Source organism: Penicillium waksmanii, assembly GCF_028829765.1.
Source record: "Penicillium waksmanii strain IBT 27052 chromosome Unknown utg000010l:1.0-3698451.0:1.0-3701458.0, whole genome shotgun sequence".
Taxonomy (NCBI): domain Eukaryota; kingdom Fungi; phylum Ascomycota; class Eurotiomycetes; order Eurotiales; family Aspergillaceae; genus Penicillium; species Penicillium waksmanii.
In genome coordinates this window covers 1,879,235-1,898,189 of record NW_026643256.1, presented here as the reverse complement: position 1 = coordinate 1,898,189, position 18,955 = coordinate 1,879,235, and the positions used below count along the sequence as shown (strand labels likewise).

The 18,955-nt window shown below is 51.9% G+C and overlaps 7 protein-coding genes across 7 annotated transcripts; 3 read left to right on the top strand and 4 right to left on the bottom strand.

Annotated features, from left to right (window-relative positions):
* Window positions 1-829: 829 nt before the first annotated feature.
* lreA (uncharacterized protein) lies at window positions 830-3,768 on the top strand (the record flags this gene model as incomplete). Its single annotated transcript, XM_057271896.1, has 4 exons — window positions 830-1,556; window positions 1,616-1,731; window positions 1,797-2,235; window positions 2,297-3,768. The coding sequence occupies 4 exons, from the start codon at window positions 830-832 to the stop codon at window positions 3,766-3,768; spliced, it is 2,754 nt and encodes a 917-aa protein (XP_057116084.1).
* Window positions 3,769-4,402: 634 nt separating this feature from the next.
* Window positions 4,403-7,231, bottom strand: N7481_012676 (uncharacterized protein; the record flags this gene model as incomplete). Its single annotated transcript, XM_057271895.1, has 3 exons — window positions 4,403-5,470; window positions 5,878-6,813; window positions 6,917-7,231. The coding sequence occupies 3 exons, from the start codon at window positions 7,229-7,231 to the stop codon at window positions 4,403-4,405; spliced, it is 2,319 nt and encodes a 772-aa protein (XP_057116083.1).
* A 547-nt stretch (window positions 7,232-7,778) lies between these two features.
* On the bottom strand, window positions 7,779-10,495 carry N7481_012675 (ZZ type zinc finger domain protein; the record flags this gene model as incomplete). The annotated part of the gene is made up of 3 exons (XM_057271894.1): window positions 7,779-9,277; window positions 9,335-10,184; window positions 10,364-10,495. The coding sequence occupies 3 exons, from the start codon at window positions 10,493-10,495 to the stop codon at window positions 7,779-7,781; spliced, it is 2,481 nt and encodes an 826-aa protein (XP_057116082.1).
* Window positions 10,496-11,325: 830 nt separating this feature from the next.
* On the bottom strand, window positions 11,326-13,379 carry N7481_012674 (uncharacterized protein; the record flags this gene model as incomplete). The annotated part of the gene is made up of 3 exons (XM_057271893.1): window positions 11,326-12,592; window positions 12,651-12,683; window positions 12,739-13,379. The coding sequence occupies 3 exons, from the start codon at window positions 13,377-13,379 to the stop codon at window positions 11,326-11,328; spliced, it is 1,941 nt and encodes a 646-aa protein (XP_057116081.1).
* A 943-nt stretch (window positions 13,380-14,322) lies between these two features.
* N7481_012673 (putative RNA binding protein Rnp24) lies at window positions 14,323-15,414 on the bottom strand (the record flags this gene model as incomplete). The annotated part of the gene is made up of 1 exon (XM_057271892.1): window positions 14,323-15,414. One exon carries the CDS (start codon window positions 15,412-15,414, stop codon window positions 14,323-14,325), a length of 1,092 nt encoding a protein of 363 aa, XP_057116080.1.
* A 246-nt stretch (window positions 15,415-15,660) lies between these two features.
* N7481_012672 (uncharacterized protein) lies at window positions 15,661-16,773 on the top strand (the record flags this gene model as incomplete). The annotated part of the gene is made up of 3 exons (XM_057271891.1): window positions 15,661-15,755; window positions 15,807-15,923; window positions 15,981-16,773. 3 exons carry the CDS (start codon window positions 15,661-15,663, stop codon window positions 16,771-16,773), a joined length of 1,005 nt encoding a protein of 334 aa, XP_057116079.1.
* Window positions 16,774-17,227: 454 nt separating this feature from the next.
* On the top strand, window positions 17,228-18,494 carry N7481_012671 (exosome non-catalytic core subunit RRP4; the record flags this gene model as incomplete). Its single annotated transcript, XM_057271890.1, has 2 exons — window positions 17,228-17,439; window positions 17,543-18,494. The coding sequence occupies 2 exons, from the start codon at window positions 17,228-17,230 to the stop codon at window positions 18,492-18,494; spliced, it is 1,164 nt and encodes a 387-aa protein (XP_057116078.1).
* Window positions 18,495-18,955: the final 461 nt, after the last annotated feature.

Genomic DNA, 18,955 nt, shown 5'->3' with positions numbered 1-18,955 from the left:
CTTCCCCAGACTTGTTCTTCATCATCCCAGTCCCCCAGTGCCCTTGTGCGGTGTTTTACTCCATCGCCTTACTGAGGGTCGGTGTATTCTACCGATCTCATTTCGCCATTTTACCCCACCTGTGGTTGAACTGTCAACTGCCTGTGATATTCAAGCAAAGTACCCGTTGTGAGGAGTCCATGCGTCGTGTACCGTCCACTGGCGCGAATGTCTTGGAGTATTTTGTGATAGATCGACTGGGCCCCCAGCCGTCTTTGCGTCCTTTTGACCCAACTCCCCCTCCACCCGACTTCAACCACCTTTGTTTGACCTGGACACGGAACTAGTTTGCACTTGACAGATTTGATATCGAGATCGATCCATCAGATCCATCAGATCAGTGGTGTTCACCGCATACCAGAAACCACCACCCCTTGAGCATTTCCAAACAGACACAAGGACACAGAGAGAGCCCTGATCGAATCCATTGGCTGCCTACGACCCTCCAGTGGGTCCACAATGACATTTGGTGTTTGTACTTTTGTGAAAAGAGGAGAGAGAAATCAAGTTGGCACCTTCTTTTCTCCTTTGCGACCCCCAAGTCATTAGATACCAAGTCGCTGGCTCCCGGGGAAACCTACAAGCAAACTCCCAGATATATCATATCGCCTACCTACTCTTTTTTTTTTTTATCTTCAAGTGATCCTTGAGAGTGGAGTCTTGGTCTGACATTACTGGATTCCAACCCATTGGTCCCCTCTTTCCCGGGGCTCTGGGACAACTTATCCGGGCTTCTGCATTCTGGACCCCACGCAGGCCGAGGCCGCCTTTGCCCTTGTCCCCTTTGGCCATGGCTAACCCCATGAATAACTACTCCCTGGACTTCTCGACTGGTCGCGATGAATCAGAGGACCCGAGAGATAGTGTGCCAGGACACTTACACCCCTCTCTCACCTCCGGAGACCCCGCCCTCATGGCCTTCCCGAACCCGGGCAACTATGCCTTTGGAGCCGTGCTGCCAGAAGAGGACGATGAACTCCCCCTCCAGGCCTTCAACCGTCCACATGGTCCCCAGGGTGACCTGGAAGGACGTCTCTCCAATGTGATGCTGGCCTATGACTCGATCCCTAGCACCGTTTCAATGCCGATGAACCTCGACGCGAGTGGCGCGTTCGCATACGACATCCCGACAACCTACCCCGCGACTACGATGGGACTTGCACCATCGATGGACCAGCAACGACAACTCCAACAGGTCTACCCCCCGTTTCCCCAGCCCGTGCCACAATCGAATCAATACCTTCAGCAGCAGCAGCAGCAGCCGCCTGCGCCTTCTACTCGCAATGATCTCTATAATAGCACCACCACCGCCACCAACTCTACCGGCAGTTTTGACGACTCTGACTTCTCCCGAGGCAGCGATCCATCCCAAGCGCGTCAACCACGGCCTCTCCAGGATAGCCAGCGGTACCCGCAGTATAACCAGCCCACCCAACCTGCCCAGCCTGCTCAGCCTGCCCCTTACCGCGCGTCGCAGCCGGTGGCGATTCAGCCTAAGCAGCCGACACAGATCAAAGGTGAGTCGTCAACCTAGGATTAGGTCATGGACAGCTGGCCACAGGATATCAGACTAAAGCCTGTCCCGTACCTCAAGAAGACTATCAATCACCAGGGCTTTCCACGCCCGACGCTGCCAAAAATGAACATACCGGCATATATTCGAGCAGCGGCTTCGACATTCTAGGAGTTCTAGTACGTATCTTCGACTTTAATTATGCAGCAGCATAGTGGGATTTGAAAATTTAACGCCGCAATAGAGTCGAGTTTCTGTGCGCCCGAACCCTAAAATCAACATTGGAGCTGTCGATCTTTCCTGTGCTTTTGTGCTCTGTGATATCACACGACAGGACCACCCGATTGTCTATGTCTCCGACGCCTTTGAACGACTTACTGGCTACGCTAGAGACGAGATCGTGGATCGCAATTGTAGATTCTTGCAAGGACCCGATGGCAAAGTCGATGCTGGTGCCAAGCGAACCTTTGTTGATGGACAGACCGTCCATCGTCTACGGTCAACCATTCGTGACCGTACAGAGATTCAGGCTAGTATTATCAATTACCGAAAAGGTGGCCAACCGTTCATGAATCTGATTACCATGATTCCAATTCGATGGGATTCGGATGATTATCGGTTTTATGTTGGTTTCCAGGTTGATCTGGTAGAGAAGCCAGACGCCATTACAAGAAGGAATCCAGGTAAGCTTTCCTTGGTTGATACAAACCTCAAGTTGAACTTGTTATTGACCCCCACATTCAGACGGTAACTACACTATCAACTATCAGCGGGATCAACTTCCTCAATACATTGTACCCCCGCCTGATGTATACCGGCTCCGGCCAGATCTCCTCACCCAGTTCGGACATGACCAGGTTACTGCCATCCTGAATGCAGCTGGCGTTCCTGGGTCTGGAGTCTCACGGAACTACCTGGATCGCATCCTTGTTGAGAACAGCGACGACGTGATCCATGTTTTATCTTTCAACGGCGAATTCCTATACCTCTCCCCGTCTTGCCACAAAATCCTCGAATATGACCCAGTCGAATTGGTCGGCAAGACGCTATCAACCATCTGCCACCCAAGTGACATTGGGCCTGTGATTCGTGATTTGCGCGCTAGCACCACCCCAGCACCCGTCAGCGTCGTATACCGCATTCGTCAGAAGTATAAAGGCTACATGTGGTTCGAAAGCCACGGTGCCTGGCACATTGATCCCCAGCAAGGAAGAAAGTACCTCGTTATGACAGGTCGCCCAAGACCCGTCTACGCGCTGGACCAGATTGCTCAGTTGGGTACCTCGGCCGCACTAGCCGAGAATGACGTCTGGGCAAAGGTGTCTTTGTCTGGCGTTATCCTATTCATGACCACCAAATCAAAGCCAGTATTGGGACGTCCACCGGACGATTTCATCGGCAAAGGCCTGCATGAACTCATGGAACCCGAAGGCGGGCCGAATGCGATATCAGACGCCTTAGAAGCCGCAGCCAAAGAAACAGGCAACGAAAACGACGGCAAGAAGAACGACGGTAGTGACAAGAACCTCGAACTTCCTTCATTCAGACACCAGATGCGTCATAAGAAGGGCCACTCACTTTCCGCACACACCACAATCTACTCAGGAGATTCGAACCAAAAAGTCCGACCAACATTCCTAGTCATCCAGATCCGATTCGCTCGAGCATTCCCACCCTCCCCCACAGCCCTCGAAGCAGCCGCAGACGAAAATCTCGCAAATGCCCCCGGCTCATCAAAAGCAACCACACTAAGCTTCAAAGACGCCAATCCACCCCGCCAATACGGAGCCCTAGGCCAACGAATCCCAGACCTATCGTCTTTCATCGGCCTGAATGGGCTTCCCACCGGTAACCGCAGTATATCACCATCCGACGTGCCGGCCACGTTCTTCACAGAGCTCAATCCAACCCGCGGCTCAAGCTGGCAGATTGAACTCCGCGAGCTGGAGAAGCAAAATCGCACACTTGCCGAGGAACTTCAACGGCTTGTTAGTCGGAAGAAGAAGCGCAAGCGTAAGCAGACTGCTATTTCGGTTGAGAAGGCTTGTTCGATGTGCAGTACTAAGAATACGCCTGAATGGCGACGCGGGCCGAGCGGGAACCGTGATCTATGTAATAGTTGTGGGTTACGCTGGGCGAAACAAAATCGCATCCAGGCTCAGACTACTACTGATGGTGGTTCTACGGCGACGGTGCCAGCAACTACAATGGCTTGATTGAGTTGGCCAGGGTCAACTAACGAACGCGGCCGGCCACCGACAAAAAAAAGGGCGACCAATTTCAAGCATCATTAGCGTGGGTTTTCTTTCTGGAGTGACTTGAATACTCTGATTATGTTATTTGATTTGATCATTTCATTGCGAATATTGGAGGATTCTGGATTCCTCGTCCTGCGAGCGCGGGTTTTTGAGAGAAAGGAAGCTTATACCCCCGATCCCAGGCGATCAATTGGCAAAATAATTGTTTTCGAGAGCGTGGTTTCTTCAAGTTTCATATGCACACTCTTTTTTTATGACTTGTAATTTTCGTTCCGCTTGCCCATATTACCATCTCCAGAATGCATTTAGTCATTTCATACTATCACTCAGGAAGGTTTGTGATGTATATTCAAGTTAATTTATCTTCTATATCAAACGTCACGTTTCTTTTCTTATTTCCCACTGGAACATGGCAAATGAGTAGTAATTTCATGTATAAGTGTCTAATATCGTACAAATACCACCCGACAATCTTCTCTAGTACTATGCAAACCATTCTACAACCCATATACAAAATCAAAAGCGGCCCGGCCAGACCCTTCTTCTAGAACCCCTTGAAAACAATCCATCAAAACCAATACCAAAATGCAAATCAACCCTTCCTAGCCTCCAACCACATCTCCAAAGCCCTCCTCTCAACATCCTCAGCCTTCCTCCCCTTCTGCAAAATAGAAGCAACATCACCAAGCCCACGCTCTTCTAACGCAAACTTAACCTCCTCAGAACTCAACCCCCTCACACCACCACCCTCCCGAATCATCCCATCATCAATCTCAAGATAACGAATATACTTTCTCAATCTCGGCCTGTACACAGGTCCCATCAACACACTCCCCAAACGCGGTTGATGACTCTTAACGATTCCAAAAACAGCACTAGCAGCCAAAACGCCACTCGCATCCGCAGTCCGCGCAAACTCAGCATTCGCAAATCGAGTCGCCAGCAACGTCATTTCCTGCTCACTGCCGATCTGGATACTCGTCGGCATGGTGCCGGCCTGGGCCTGCTGGGCAGCCTGAGAATTGGCGTGCGCAGTAAGAGCAAGATATTTCCTCTTACTACCCGCTTCCCGCTCCTTGGTTATCTGGCTCGGAACCCGACATGTAGCCGGCGTAATCGCGGATCCGAAAATAGGTACAATTAACGGTGTGAATTCGCCGCAGATTATTAGTATAAGCGTGAATGGGATCATGCGACGGACGTCACGGGCTGAACGGCGGACGAGTTGGAATTGGCCACGGCCAAGGGCGGCAGCAGTAGCATTGTGGCTGTGGCTGTGGTTTCGGGGAGGAGAAACGGGTAGATAGATGGGTAGACCTAGTGTTTTGCGGAGCGGGAGTGAAGCGCGATAGTTCCGGAAGACGTTTTTCAGACCCGTTTTGTAGAAGGTTAAATATGCGCGGCCGGTGGAGACGAGGCGTTTTATTTTGTCGATGGAGGTGGATGAGGATGAAGGGTTTTGCGGGGGGACTTCGATTGGGGCGGGGAATGTGCTTATGGGGGCGTTTATTTCGCCGCGTGTTGGGGTTGTCACTGTTGTGTTTGTGTTTGTGTTGCTTGAAGTACTGCTTTGAGTGGTGGTGGTGGTGGTGGTCTTTCTGTTGGCGTGGTTTGCGGAGGTGGAAAAGAGTGACAGGTAGCACACGGAGGGATGTGGGTGCTGCAGGGCTGAAAGTTTGTAGGATTGGGACCGGAGTTGGGATCGGAGGGGGGGCGTGGCCCCGGGTTAAGAGTGCCATTGTCTCTGATCTCTTTTTTGGGGGGTTGGGGAGGAGATGCGGAGGAGAGAAGGTTCCGTGTTGGATGGCGCGTTGGACGGGGAAGTGTTTGGATCCTCAGGCAGAAATCGGCGGAAGCTGATGCCGAGGTTGAATTGATGGAGTAGAAGTAAGACACCTGAGTTATACAATTGAAGGTTGATTCTTTGGGAATTGCTAAATTTCATATTTCATTTGTTTTCATGTTGTGGCCTCGATCCAATTCAAAGACTGAGAATAAAGAGAAACTACTCAAACACTTCTTCAATACATCCTCATCTTCATCTTCACTTCTCTCCTATAGATCCACCTGCACGGCGACCATATTCTCCGACAAAAACCCAGTCACAAACAACCAAGCTTGCTTGCGACCACTACCACCCTTTGGTTCAATAGGTACAAGAACTGCCGCACTAGCAGTGCGAATCCGGCTGCTATCGTCCTCAAAAAGTAGCTTGTTTTCCCAATTACCTGTACTTGTCTGACGAGTATACCAAACCTGCAACGGATCTTTACCGTTAATATCATGTCCAGTCTGACCCAGGTAAATACCCTGCGAAACACCAGCAACAACAAACCCGCTCGCATCGTCGGACTCGGAGCGATACGGATCCGTGTAGTAGCTAGGGTTATCGGTGACAGTGTCGAAGGGGATAGTAGTGTGAATCGAGATAGTGTGATTAACCGCATGCAACTGGCCCAAATACAGCTCACCACCGACAGCACTCGAAATAACAATTTCATCATCGGATCGGCCTGCGCCGAGACCGTTATTGTTCCACAGCCCCGAGTGCGCGACAGAAGCATCCAGCCCGGCCGTCGCGTCCTTAGCCTTCATGTCCGAAATCCGAACATTAATGATATTAGACCACTTGGCAAAGGGCCAGATATCCTCGATAAGACGGAGCAATCCGTCGCGATAGTAGTGATCGTTTGTCACGTAGAATTCCTCCGGGCTCACAGCAGAGATATCATTCGGTGTGTAGACGAGCGAGTGGCGGATCGAGCGCACGTGCTGCACGGTCTTGGAGTGCAGGACATGGTGGAACAATTCGATTTGAGAACGGGCTGACTCGATGCCCTCGCGCTCTTTCTCGCTCGCCTGGACAAAGGCTGGGTTGGGCAAATGATTCACGGCGAAGATATAAACAGCGCCGGCATTCTTGGGGTCCGCGATGACGTCGATGCCATGTGTGACGAACTGGCCTTCGAAGTTCTCAAAGGTCAAGCGACTCGATTTCATAGTCTAGACGAGTAATATCCTCTGTTACTATCCTCTCTGCTCGGGGGAGGGGAGGAGGGGTCTTGGCGCGATATAGTAGAGTCCTCCGACATCGACAGAAACTCACCTTGGGGTCCACAACATGAATCGAACCCCGGCCCGCGGCATGGGGCTCGAGGTGTCCCAGGCCAGGAAACCAGTCAAATCTCGTTGTAATTTCATCTTCGCATGCAGTAAATAGCAAGTTCGCAGGGCGGTAGTGGTGTACGTCCTCGCAGTGAACGGTATCTTCTATAACAATTGGGCCTTGACCATCACCCAGGACAGTCGGCTTGGGCGTGAGGAAAGGTCCACCGATTTTCGAATAGTGAATCACAGTAGGTGCGAGCAAAGCTACCAGTAATGTGATCAGGCCTAGGAAGGCCGAACCGAGGAGAGCCATGAGGTTCAAGGCGGGATACTGTAGTGTACAACCGGGAGTGTTGGGAGGAATGGGGGAAAGGAGGAGGAGGGGGAAATGGAGGTTGAGACAACCCGAGGGAAAAAATACTCCGAGCTGTCTCCATAGCTAAAGTGAAATCAAATCAAAGTGCCTCGGAGTCTGGTCGGCAAGCAGACTAGATCGTCTCCGCTGGCGCGGGGAAGGTGGAGTCGGTGCGGGTCTGGGAAAGAGAATTACGCCACGGCGTCAGGGTACACTTGAAGAGAGCAATGCATTGAGACTATCCTAAGTTGACACGAGGGCTTTTTTTGGGTTTCGACATTTTCCAGGAGACCTGCTGCAAGATGGTAGTCTCGGTAGAAAGGAAAGTGTAAGAAGAAGCAAATCAAATTCCAAATATTGAAAGAGAATCATTATCAAGGCTGAGCCATAGCCGAAGTGGCCAGCAGAAAAAAAAGAAAAAAGAAAAAGAGTAGAGTCAACTGCATCCGTTTCAAGAATTCAACACGCAATTCTGTTTCCATTCTGTGTCGTACGGGGGTGTTATCTAGTGAATCGACTGTTTGGCCTCAAGGAACTCTTGGTCACTAGCATCTAGAACGTCATACTCCTCATCGGTGAGGAAGCCTGCGTCAGTAGAGGCATCCTCCAGGGTCAAGCTCTCCAAATCCTCAAGGGCATCACCCTCAGAGGCGGTTGACAGAGTCGGAGCATTGTGAGTGGAGGCCATGGCCTCATGGGTGCTAGCCTCGGGTGACTCTTTCTCCAACTTGGGGAAGACCATGCCACTGCTGGTCAGCTCGGTGTTAGCGGATGCAGACGACTCGGTCTCAGACTCGATAGACTTTTCCTGCTCATCAGACTCTGGGGTAACTGCGGAGACGCGAGTTGCCTGCACCTGAATGTCACACCACAGTCGGTGACCGATCGCCATACCGTTAGGCAACTTCAGTCGCCAGTAAGAAATAGCAGCACCCTCGCGTTGGGGAGTTCGGAGGGTCACACTGAAGTCAGCGCTCGAGCCAGGCTCCAGAGGAGCGGTCAGCTTGTTGCTTTCCATCGCAGAGCGGATCGCATCGATGCTGGACGGGTGGCTTGCATCGACATCGAACATGGTATCTCCACCGACAAAGCGGATGTCACAACCGACTGGCCAGGAATTAGGTCCCGGGTTGTAAAGAGTCCATGTCTGACGGAAAGTGGTATCAGGAGGCAACTTGGTGCCATCCGAGATGGCATCGCGAAGGAAGTAGGCCTGGTAACTGTCCGAGTCCACGGAAGCTTCCTCGTAAGCCTCCTTGTAGGCTGGAACTTCATTGGCAGGAGGCTCAGGAGCTGGCTCGGCCTTCTCTACTGGCTCGGTCTTCTCCACTTTGTTTGCGAACATCTCAACTGGCTTTTCAACCTTGGTAGGTGTCTCAGAAGGAAGATCAGCCTGGTCACCCAGATGGAAGATTCCAGTAGGAAGATCTTCCGTAACTGTGTTCACAGTGACAGAGCGGATGGGAGTCCTGAACTTGACCAAGGGGTGGGTGTGATTGTGAGCATTGGTTGGGAAGGCCTCGCAGTTCGCGCAGAAATCAACGTCATCGCAGACAGCACACTTGTAGCGAACACCCTTGATGTAGCTTTGGGCAGGCTTATTCTTGCACAGGGGGCCATCACAGAAAATGCCATAGTGAATGTCCATCTCATGCGCCGACTGGTCACCGATAGCTTCATAAATAGGAGCGAATCGGTGGCCAGGGTGGGACTCCTTGGAGCGAGAGGCACAGGCACTGCAGTAGTCCCAGTCTGGGCAGCTCAGACACTTGTGTCGGGTGCCAACAATGCGCTTGTCACAGCCATCACAGATAGCTGCATGCTTGAACTGACGACCTGGAAGACAGCGAGCCATGATCAGGTTCTTGAGGCAGAAATTGCGGTCAGTTCCAGAGGAGAAGGTGTGGGCGGGATGGTGACCATGCTTGTTCCTCAACAGACAACGAAGGCACAAGTCATAGTCTTCACAGTTCAGGCAACGGACCAGGTTGGTCTCATCGGCTTCTAGAAATTGCATTAGCGTAAGTCACAAATGATATTAACGAAAATGCAATCACTTACCACGGCAGCATCCGTTGCAAATTGGCTTCTCCTCACTTTCGGCAGTGAGATCAGAGCGAGTAGTCTTTGGAGAAGCGACAGCAGGGGCGGGGGCGGCAACGATAGGGATGGGAGGACCCGCCATCTCGGGGACGAGCTTGGTAGTAGGGAGAGGTGCGACTGGCGCGACAGACTTGATCTCTTGAGCAGACTGTTGGCGAGGGGGGATTTTCTCGGTGGTGCTGTTAGTGACGAGACCGCCCTCGACCACCCTCTTGATCAACCAGTGACCTTCTCCGCGGCAGGATGCACCGGCATCCACACACTGGGGGCACAGATCATAGTCTCCGTACTCGCAAATACTGCAGTGGTAGTGTTCATTTGCAATGGAACGACCACAGTTGTTGCAGTCAATGCAGAACATGCCACTGGGAGAGTTGTGAGAGATAACCGGGAAACGAAGTTTGTCCTGCTCCATATCGAAGTCTCGGTAATGGGGCTGATCAGAAGCTAGGGTGAGGGAAGGGGCGGTGAGGTTTGAATGGAGAGTAGTTTCGGATGTAGTTGGGAGAGTCTCAGGCTGAGCAACAGGAATTGGGGAACTAAGAACAGTCTCAAGATAGCTGTGTCGGGTGGGGAACGACTCGTCGGTGGAAGGCTGAGTCGATGCCGATGCCGATGCCGATGCCGATGCTGATGAATCGACGGTGGTAGCCTTGATCCGAAGCTTTGATTTGGCTTTGGCAGCTCTGTAGAGTTGTTTGTAGACAGCGAAGTTGTCACAGTCGAGACGCATGTAGGAGCCGGCGCTGTCGGAATAGCGTTCGAGGATGACGTTAACATCCGCTGGAACACCGAGGAGAGTGCGAAGCTAAACCCAACGCATCAGTTAATCAGCAATCAAAGCTTGGTTTGGTTTGAGATAATCAGAATCATGAGGAATATCGATCATCTCGATGGGCTATAGAGCTATCTGTGATAAGAGATTGGAGATCCCCAGCTGAGCGGACTGGAGGTCCGGTCGGAGCTCGGGTGGAGACTGAATCTTACCTTCTCTGGCAGCACCTGTGCTCGCAAGTCCTTCAGAGGAAGCTTGAAGCGACGGTTGCTATCGTTAAAGAGCACCTTGATAGTAACGAGATGCTCGGGGCCGGGATGAGAGGGCAGTGCTGGGGTGGTCATGATGACCGAGGTGTGTTGGAGGTGGAGAGAGAAGTATGGGGGGATACGAGGAGAGAGATAAGAGGCTCAAGGGGTGGGATCCTCCCTAATACGTGAAAGGGGAGAGTCCAGAAGCAAAATCTAGATAAAAAGCGAGATGAAGATGGCAAACAGCGAAGAACCACGGATAAAAGATAGGTAGGGAATACGGCAAGAGGATGGAAAGAGGTCAACGAGGCCTCTGGGGTGTTGCACGAGAGGGGGATTACCGCTGCGGCGCAGAGAGGCAGCTGACCTTCCTCTGTAAGATTACCTAATATGGCGTCAATGGGATTACGCTGACGATACACTGACGATACGCCAATAAGGTGGCTTGGAGAGAAAATTACACTTAAAAGACGTATCATACGGGCTGGATACAGGGCGATACAACGCGGTACTGATAAGGACTGGGATTTGAGGGCAAAGTCTCAGGTACTTTTGTTTGGTATTTCGTAGCCCTTTCAGTAACAGAAAGAGAATGAGGTCATGCACTGGAGCCTAGATTCATGCAAGAAGACGATGAGGGGGAAGGGGTGTGTGCCGCATTTGCGGGGACATGAGATGAGGGAGGGGAAAGAAGAACGCTCAAATGCATCCGATTCCAAGTCTAACCACGTTCAACAAGACAAGGGTGAAGAGAAAATAATAAAAAAAGTTAAAAAAAGGAAGGAACAAAGTTTCCAAAGGCGACGAATAAGTCAAGAGAGAGGGGCAAAGAGGAAACGCGGAAACCAAAAAAAAGCCTGCGAAAAATCATGATCAAGAAAGAAGGCTAGTTAGTTGAAGAAGAAAGAGGAACGAAGCCACGGTCACTGCTGCCCATAGTATGGCATGTTGCCTCCGGCCCCCGGCCCTTGAGGATAGTAGTAGGTGGTGCCTGGCGGCGTCATCATGCCTCCCATTCCAACTACTCCCCCAGGTCCTGATCCCGGTCCGTAGTTGTTGGGGTTCTGATACATCTGGTTGGTATCGTAGAAGTAGACCGTGCCACCGGATTCATGGGCCACAGTCCCGGGTTGACCGGCTTGCTCATTCGATGCTTGTGGAAGAACATATGGCATCGGTTGCTGGCCGGGAGGGAAGTTCGGTACGGAAGCACCCGGTCCCATCGGTCCATTATATCCAGGATAATATAAACCACCCTGGTGAGGCGGGTAACCGGGATAGTACCCAGAGGGCTGCTGGTATGAGTAGGGTTGGAAAGAGTCGGCGTGCACAGCCCGCTCAGGGATCTGAGAGAGTGGCGTCCCCGAGTGCTGACTCGCTGGACCATGTGGCATTAGCTCCTGGCCAGGGCCAGCCACGGGCACAGGAACTTGGTGATGGAATGGTTGCTCTTGCTGGGGCTGCGGCGGGTTGAAATGGAGGCTGGGAGTTTCGATATCTGCCACGGAAACTGCCTTCTGAGGGCGCGGTTGATGCATCGGGATTGGAGCTGGACGGCTTTCACGGTAGGGTGGATACGGAGGGAGCATCGTTGGCATGCCCATTTGTCCAGGCATACCCATACCAGGTCCAACTGGAGGAATACCGACTGGAGGGCGTGGTGGAGGCGGCAGACGAACAACAGGTTTGCCCATATCAGGATGAGCCATCGACGGGCGCGAATAGACTGAGCCTGCCGGCGATGGGAATCCATCCTGGGAACCCATGCCGAATGAAGACCGCCGGCTGGCAACGCTGGGTGTATATGAGCCTGGGTAATAACTTGGTCGACGTCCGGGGTAAAAGCCACCACGGCCGCGGCCTCGATAGCCTTGTTGGTTAGGACGTAATGCGCGGGGAATGAAGATGAAGGAACGCTCAGTAGACGGGAAAATATAACGAGGGGATTGGCCAGGAAGTGAGATTCGCACGGGCTTATCACGCCGTAGAGGAGGGCGATGTTGGGGAAGTCGCGTATGCTGTTTCTTTGGCACTGCGGCAAAGGGTTTCGCCTGGCTCATGCCCGGCAAGAACACCACAACCGGCACATTACCAATGAGAGTAGTGCTGGAAAAAGATCGGTTTGGCGGGGAGGAGCGAGGGGCAGTGGGAACATTCGAAGGGGGATTCGGTACTGCTGAGGGGGGGCGGCTGCTTTGGACCAGAGCGTTCATCACCAGCTACGGTAGCGTGAAGGTCATGATCCCACTTCCCTTCACTAGCATCGGTCTTCGTAGAGTTCCTAGATAACGTCAGTGATACTTGTTTCGTCAACACAGGACAAGAGCTGATCATACCTGCGGGAATTTCCATCGACAATTAGACCAACAGGGCGAGATGATTTGCCCTTGGTAGAGGGGCGATGACCATTTGTCCCTGCCTCCGTTGTCCGATTATCGTGGAGAAAGAAGCGGCCTCGCGTGGGTACAAAAGCCGGGTTCTGGTCACGCTCTTTCATGTATTTATCGTGCTCCCGGCGTTTCTTCGCAGCCAGAGTTTCCCGCTTTGGCTCAGTGGGAGGGGCCGACGGTGTTCGGCCGGTCTGAAGCTCTCGTTCTTCCTTGAGTTGATCAAACTCAACCTCTTCGCCCTCGTCGGTGATCTTGAGGCCGTTCAACATAGCTTCCGTATCCGATACTGTCGTTTTCAGTCCAGGTTTATTGGGGGATGTCGAGCTGCGTCGTTTCTGTTCTGCTCGTAGCCCACGGCCATTAATCTTTCGGCGATTCGGCTTGCCCGCTTCCTTGGCGCTCTGTGTCTCTTGTTCGTCCTCGCTACCTTCTACATCGGCATCCTCATCATCTTGATGGCTTTCCGCAGAGCCTTCGCTCAAGGAGTCATCTTCCAGATCTCCGGCGGTCGAGCCCTCTTCTTCGCCCTCATCTTCCCTTCTCTTCCTGCGGCTTGCGCCGATATGACGTCGACGAGGGGGAGCCATGAGGTGTTCGGGCGGCAGCTGTGAGCTGATCAAGTCGAGTACCTTCCCTCTGGAGACGTGGTTGGCGTTGGGGCCCGCCAACCAGGAAGGGATGGGGGAGGAAGAAGTGCGGCGAATGTAGGTGGGCGGTGCAACAAGCAAAAGGTGAATCAAAGGGCAACAAGAATGCTAAAAGAAGAAGAAAGGGTGGGTGAAAAGCACTTTGAGGGGTCAAAGTGATGTGAAAGAAGAAGAAGAAAAAAGAAGAAGGGGAGGTGAGAAGAGGGAGATGCAGTCCAGACAAAATAGGAAGCACAGAGCATCGATATATCGACGCCAGGATGGGCAAGGCCTGGAGACGTCAGCAGGGCGGTAGGTGTTTCTGCCCGTCTTTCCAAGTTTGTTGCCGCTTGGCGGAGGCATAAGGCATTAAGGCTTGTTCTATATTGAAGTCTATAAAGTGATATCTACTTGAGTTTGACTATTATCCTATTTGAGCAGGTTTTGGAGTATATTTGAATTTCTCACTATTCAGTGTGCGCTCACTTGCCGAGCAAGCCAATCGAAATATCTATATGTTGCGGTGCAGTACCAGAAGTAAGGGAGCTAAGGTGGATCCCCAGCTTGTACTAGCGGATCCCTTGATTGATAACGCCTATCACAACCATAATACATTTGCAATCGAAAGCACCTCAAAATTCAACCAAGTATACAGAAACTTTTTGGTGGGGTATCTTTATGTCCAAGAAGTGGCCCAACGTGGGCTTTCTTGGCTATGATGCCACGTCAACATGATTGCAGACCACCCAAAGGATCCTTGCTGTAAAGAGGCCCGAAAGAAAGAAAAAAAAACTTCTAGATGCCTGAAAATGGATCATAGTGGTAGATCGGTACTGCAAGAGCCACGATTGATGTGCATGCAGCATATCCGCTGTATCGAAATTTCCCAAACGGCATGACCTTTTTAGTCGAAGTTGACCTTCTTGCCCTGTCCCTCGACAATGGCACCGCTGAGTCGTTGCACGGTTTCCTTGGAATAACGAGTCTCGTCAACCTCTTGCTTCCGGGGCTTGCGCATGCGGGGTTGCTCTTCGGAAGAGCCATTCTCGTTCTTTCCTCCCTCCCTGTCCTTGCCAAAGCGCTTCTTGTATCGGGTTTGCGCATCTTCTGCGAATTCAAAACGAAGGCGGCGACCCAGGAGGTTGTTCACCCAGACTTTCTGCATGCGAGGCTTCTTGGACTTTCTTTTCTTCTTCTTCTCGTCGTCGGATTCCGAGTCAGAGCTGTCCGAGGACTCCTCTTCCTCCTCCTCCTTGACCATCACAAATCCTCTCACCGCTGCTTCCGCGATCGCAATATCTTCAAATTCCACCCAGGCAAATCCGCGGCACTTTCCTGAATCCTGGAAAGTCGCAAGGTGTACATGGGTCAAGGTGCCACACCGGCCGAAATGTTCTTCGAGAGACTCCTTGGTAGTGTCGAAACTGAGGTTGCCGACATAGAGTCGTCGAGATGGGGGGTTGCCACTGGCGGAGGCTTGGACCACAGCTTTGTCGGGTCGACCCTCGAAGTTGTTTGAAGGCTTGATCAACAACGGACGGCCTGTCAGAAGCGTCTCGTTCACCTTCTCCACGGCCGTGTCCTGGGCTTCCTTGGTCGAAAAGTCGATGTATGCGAAACCCTTGTTTTGAAGTCTGCCAAATTTCTCCGGGCCTTTGGACATGTTCACTCGAGTAATCGTAGATTCTTCAAGTCCCGAAAATTTGACAAGGTGCTCGATAAGCTCCTTCTCCGTCGTCGAGAAGACCATATTTCCAATCCAGATTCCCCAGGGAGAACGCTTTCCGGGGATAGGTTGCGATTCAGCAGTCGATTTAGATTCGGGTTTACCGGACGAGGTGTCTTCGGTATCTTTAGAATCTCCGCTGGTCTTGTTCTTTTTCGCTTGGCGCAAAGCTTTCTTCGATTGGGGTTCCGGCGCAGAAACATCGATCTCGAGTTCAGGGCCGTCCTGAAGCTTACGCTTCTTCTCGGCACGATCCACGGATTCCGGCATAATAGCTGATAGATATGTATCTGCGGAATAAACTGGTTCGGAGTGAGGTAATGGTAACTCAATTCCAGACAATCTTGCGAGACTTGAGAATCCCCGACGGTCCGCCATAATTTTTTTACGGCGGCCTGCAATTACCAACCGCGCAAGCCGGGCTTGGCGCGTTACGCCGCCCTTTCCGCCCTTTGACTTGACCCGAAGCTCAGCCTCCGCTATCCCCCTTCAATCTCATCTTGATCATCGCCCACCATGGCACAGGAACCTACCGACTCCGCAACTGCCATGGATACTCTTCCAGATGCCCCGGCAGACACCGCTGCGAAAGCGCCTGTTCGGTCCTTCAAGTACGCCGCCATCAAAGACCCGTGATGGTGCTTTGGCTAACCGTTCCCCAGGAAGAAATATGCGAAGATGAAAGTCAAATTCGACCATGGAATCCGAGAAAACGAGACTCTGATTCGAGAGGAATTGCGCATCGAGGATCTTTCCAAGCGTATCCAAGAACAGAACGAGTATGCCCTTCACCAAGCACCCGCAAGCTATCCAGAGCTGCCTCTAACTGTCTGAAGTCAATTATTAGAGGTCCTCCTTGAATTCAACGAGAGTCTCCAAGTATCTCCGACTATGCGATTCGACTTGAACATGCCAGCCGGTATTTCTTCCCTCCCCACCGCGGAGCAAGTAATCGCCCCCTTGGTGGAGGACGCGACCCTGGCACGAACGACACTAAAAGAGGCCAAGACGGAATTGGCGAACGGCAATTTCTCTGCTGGAGCATTTCGTCAGGTTGAAGAGAGTATCAAGCGCAACAAGGAATTTGCGCCAGCCATGAATTACAGCAGCCTATGTAAGGTGCCTCATACCGCCATCACTGCACCGGACGCAGAGAAAATCACCGATGGCGTGGAGCGCAGACTTGGATATTTTACTCCGGAACACGAAACCGAGTATTACCTAGCCCTTGATGCTAAACTTGGCGACGAGGCAGCCGCACTGCAAGTTGAGCGCATCCCCGACCCACCCACATTCGCAGAACGGGAAAAGGATGCCAACATCCGCAACCCGGCATCGGTCCACAACTGGCTGCGTCGTAACCAGCCTCAGACTCTGCAAGACCACGAAGTTGCATCGGAGAAGTCAACATCAAAGCCGTCAAATCAGCGCTCATCGAAGCGGGCGCCGACGCAGCGTAAGGATGAAGAGACACATGATGAGGATGGAGTGGATGCGGAACCAACACCTAAGAACAAGCGCAAGCGTGAAGAAGATACCGGATATCGACCCAAGGGTGGTAGTAGCCGCTCGAAGAAAAAGAAGGAGGAGTCGACTCCAACTGCCAACCGCACCACTAAGAAGACCTGAGGCTGGGATCCGGCGGGGATTTGATTTTTCCTCGATCAATTTATGTACTATTATGCATTTGCAGTTCAATTTCACGTTGGTCTTTTTTGAAAAGACTTTGAGACTATCTATGTATGGATATAGACCAGTGCTCACTGCACTTTTCAATAAAAGGAAGTACATAATGAAGCTTTCGGCCTATGGTCAGCTGCTAGATCATGAATTTGTGATTAACACTGAAAGTCGAACTAAGAATGGCACCCAACACTCTGCGATCCGTTGGATGAACTACAGATCAATTAAAACTATATTACATGTACAATCTCATGCATGACTTTTGTCTTCTAAGTGGAGTAGGTGGATCAGTCACGTGAATTTAAGAAAGTCTCGGTGCGGATCTCAAGCTTCGGACTTTCTCTAAACTGCTCACCATTAAACCCCTCGACGCAGATTATTCCAAAGAAACTTGTCTGCGATGGCAATCACAATTCTCCCACCCGTGGTAGAGGACGTTACTCCCTACCATGCCGACTCCGACGACTCCATGTCCGGCGCAGACTCAGACTCAGACGTTGAAATGAGCGGCGTCTCTCGACCTAACAAGAAACCGCGCACAGGAAACGGGAAGATCAGTTCAGGAATTGTCACTCCCGGAGAGATTGTTACAGCTGATCCTAAATGGATGAGGTAAGTTACCTCCTCTGAGAGTCTTCGCTAGCCTAGCGCGGGGTCGAAATCGGCCCCCCTCCCATAGTTTGAATATAATCAAAGCTAACATAACATCTCGCAGGGGTCACGGCACATACATGAACCCTCTCTCCACCTCAATTATCGCCACAGTCGCCGGCAAAGTCCAACAAACCAATAAATTGCTCTCAGTCCACCCGCTCCGCGCCCGATATATTCCCGAAATTGGAGATTTAGTGGTGGGACGCATTGTCGAAGTGCAATCGAAACGATGGAAGGTCGACGTCGCCGCCCCGCTACTGGCGCAGCTCCCTCTCTCCGCGATCAACCTGCCCGGCGGTATTCTGCGTCGACGAACAAGCGCCGACGAACTTCAGATCCGAACTTTCTTCAGCGAGGGTGACTTGGTGGTTGCCGAAGTACAAAGTGTGCACCAAGATGGTTCAGCGTCGCTTCATACCCGATCTTTGAAATATGGAAAGCTTCGAAATGGCGTTTTCCTTGCTGTCACTGGAACGGGAGGTAGCGGGGCATCTAGCTCTAGCGTGAAGGGAGGTGTTGGATCCGGATCCGGGTCCTCGGCCGCAGCGGCTTCAAGTGGCACTGGAGGAGGAGTCGTTCGATCACGGCGACAAGTATGGACACATACTACCGCCAATGGTGGTGGTGAGGTGGATATTATCCTCGGCGTGAACGGATATATCTGGATCTCCAAGCATGCGGATGGAGCCGAGGCGGTCTCGTCCACCACAGAGAATGTTTCGATTACGCGCATGGAAGAGATGGTTTCAAGTTCAATTTATTCCAGCCAAAATGACGACGTTCCGCCACAGACCCGCCGGGAGATTGCGCGGTTGACACAATGCGTTCGAGTTTTGGTGCAAGGCGGCGTGCGCGTGGACGAAGACACCCTCACGGACTCGTACGAGGCCAGTTTACAGGTTGATCTGGAAGTCGGCGATGATGAAGAGGAGGAATATGGGCAAGAGGGCCGGGAATATCTGGAGGGGGCCAAGGCTCGGCGAATTTTGGAGCTGACGATGCAGGGGAAGTAGGTTCACGATGTACGATAGATAGTAAATACCCGACCATTCTACTTGACCATGCCCGAATCGAGTCCATACCAAAATAGACTACCCCGTATTACTAGTATCTACTAGTATAACTATAACTAGTATAACTATATCGACGATCCCCGCACTGGCGGTCAGCTTCGCTTTGGGCACCCGCCATTGGGTGAGCCACGGTTCGGACGCGCATTACGCCGTTCACTTCTTCTAGTCGCCTGAGGTCACCTTTCACTGTGAACTTTTTACTCTCGGCTTTTCCCTTTCTCTTTTCCCCCTCCTTCATTCACCCCTTGCCAGATGTTTCGACTGCAAAACGATGTGCTATTCTTCTATTTTCTTCACCTCTCGATTTCGCTTTACCATAGCTCCGTACCAATAGGATAGACCCGCTTTCTCATCCGCTTTTCGCCCACATTTACCTCGAGCTCTCCCTCGGACGCTCACAG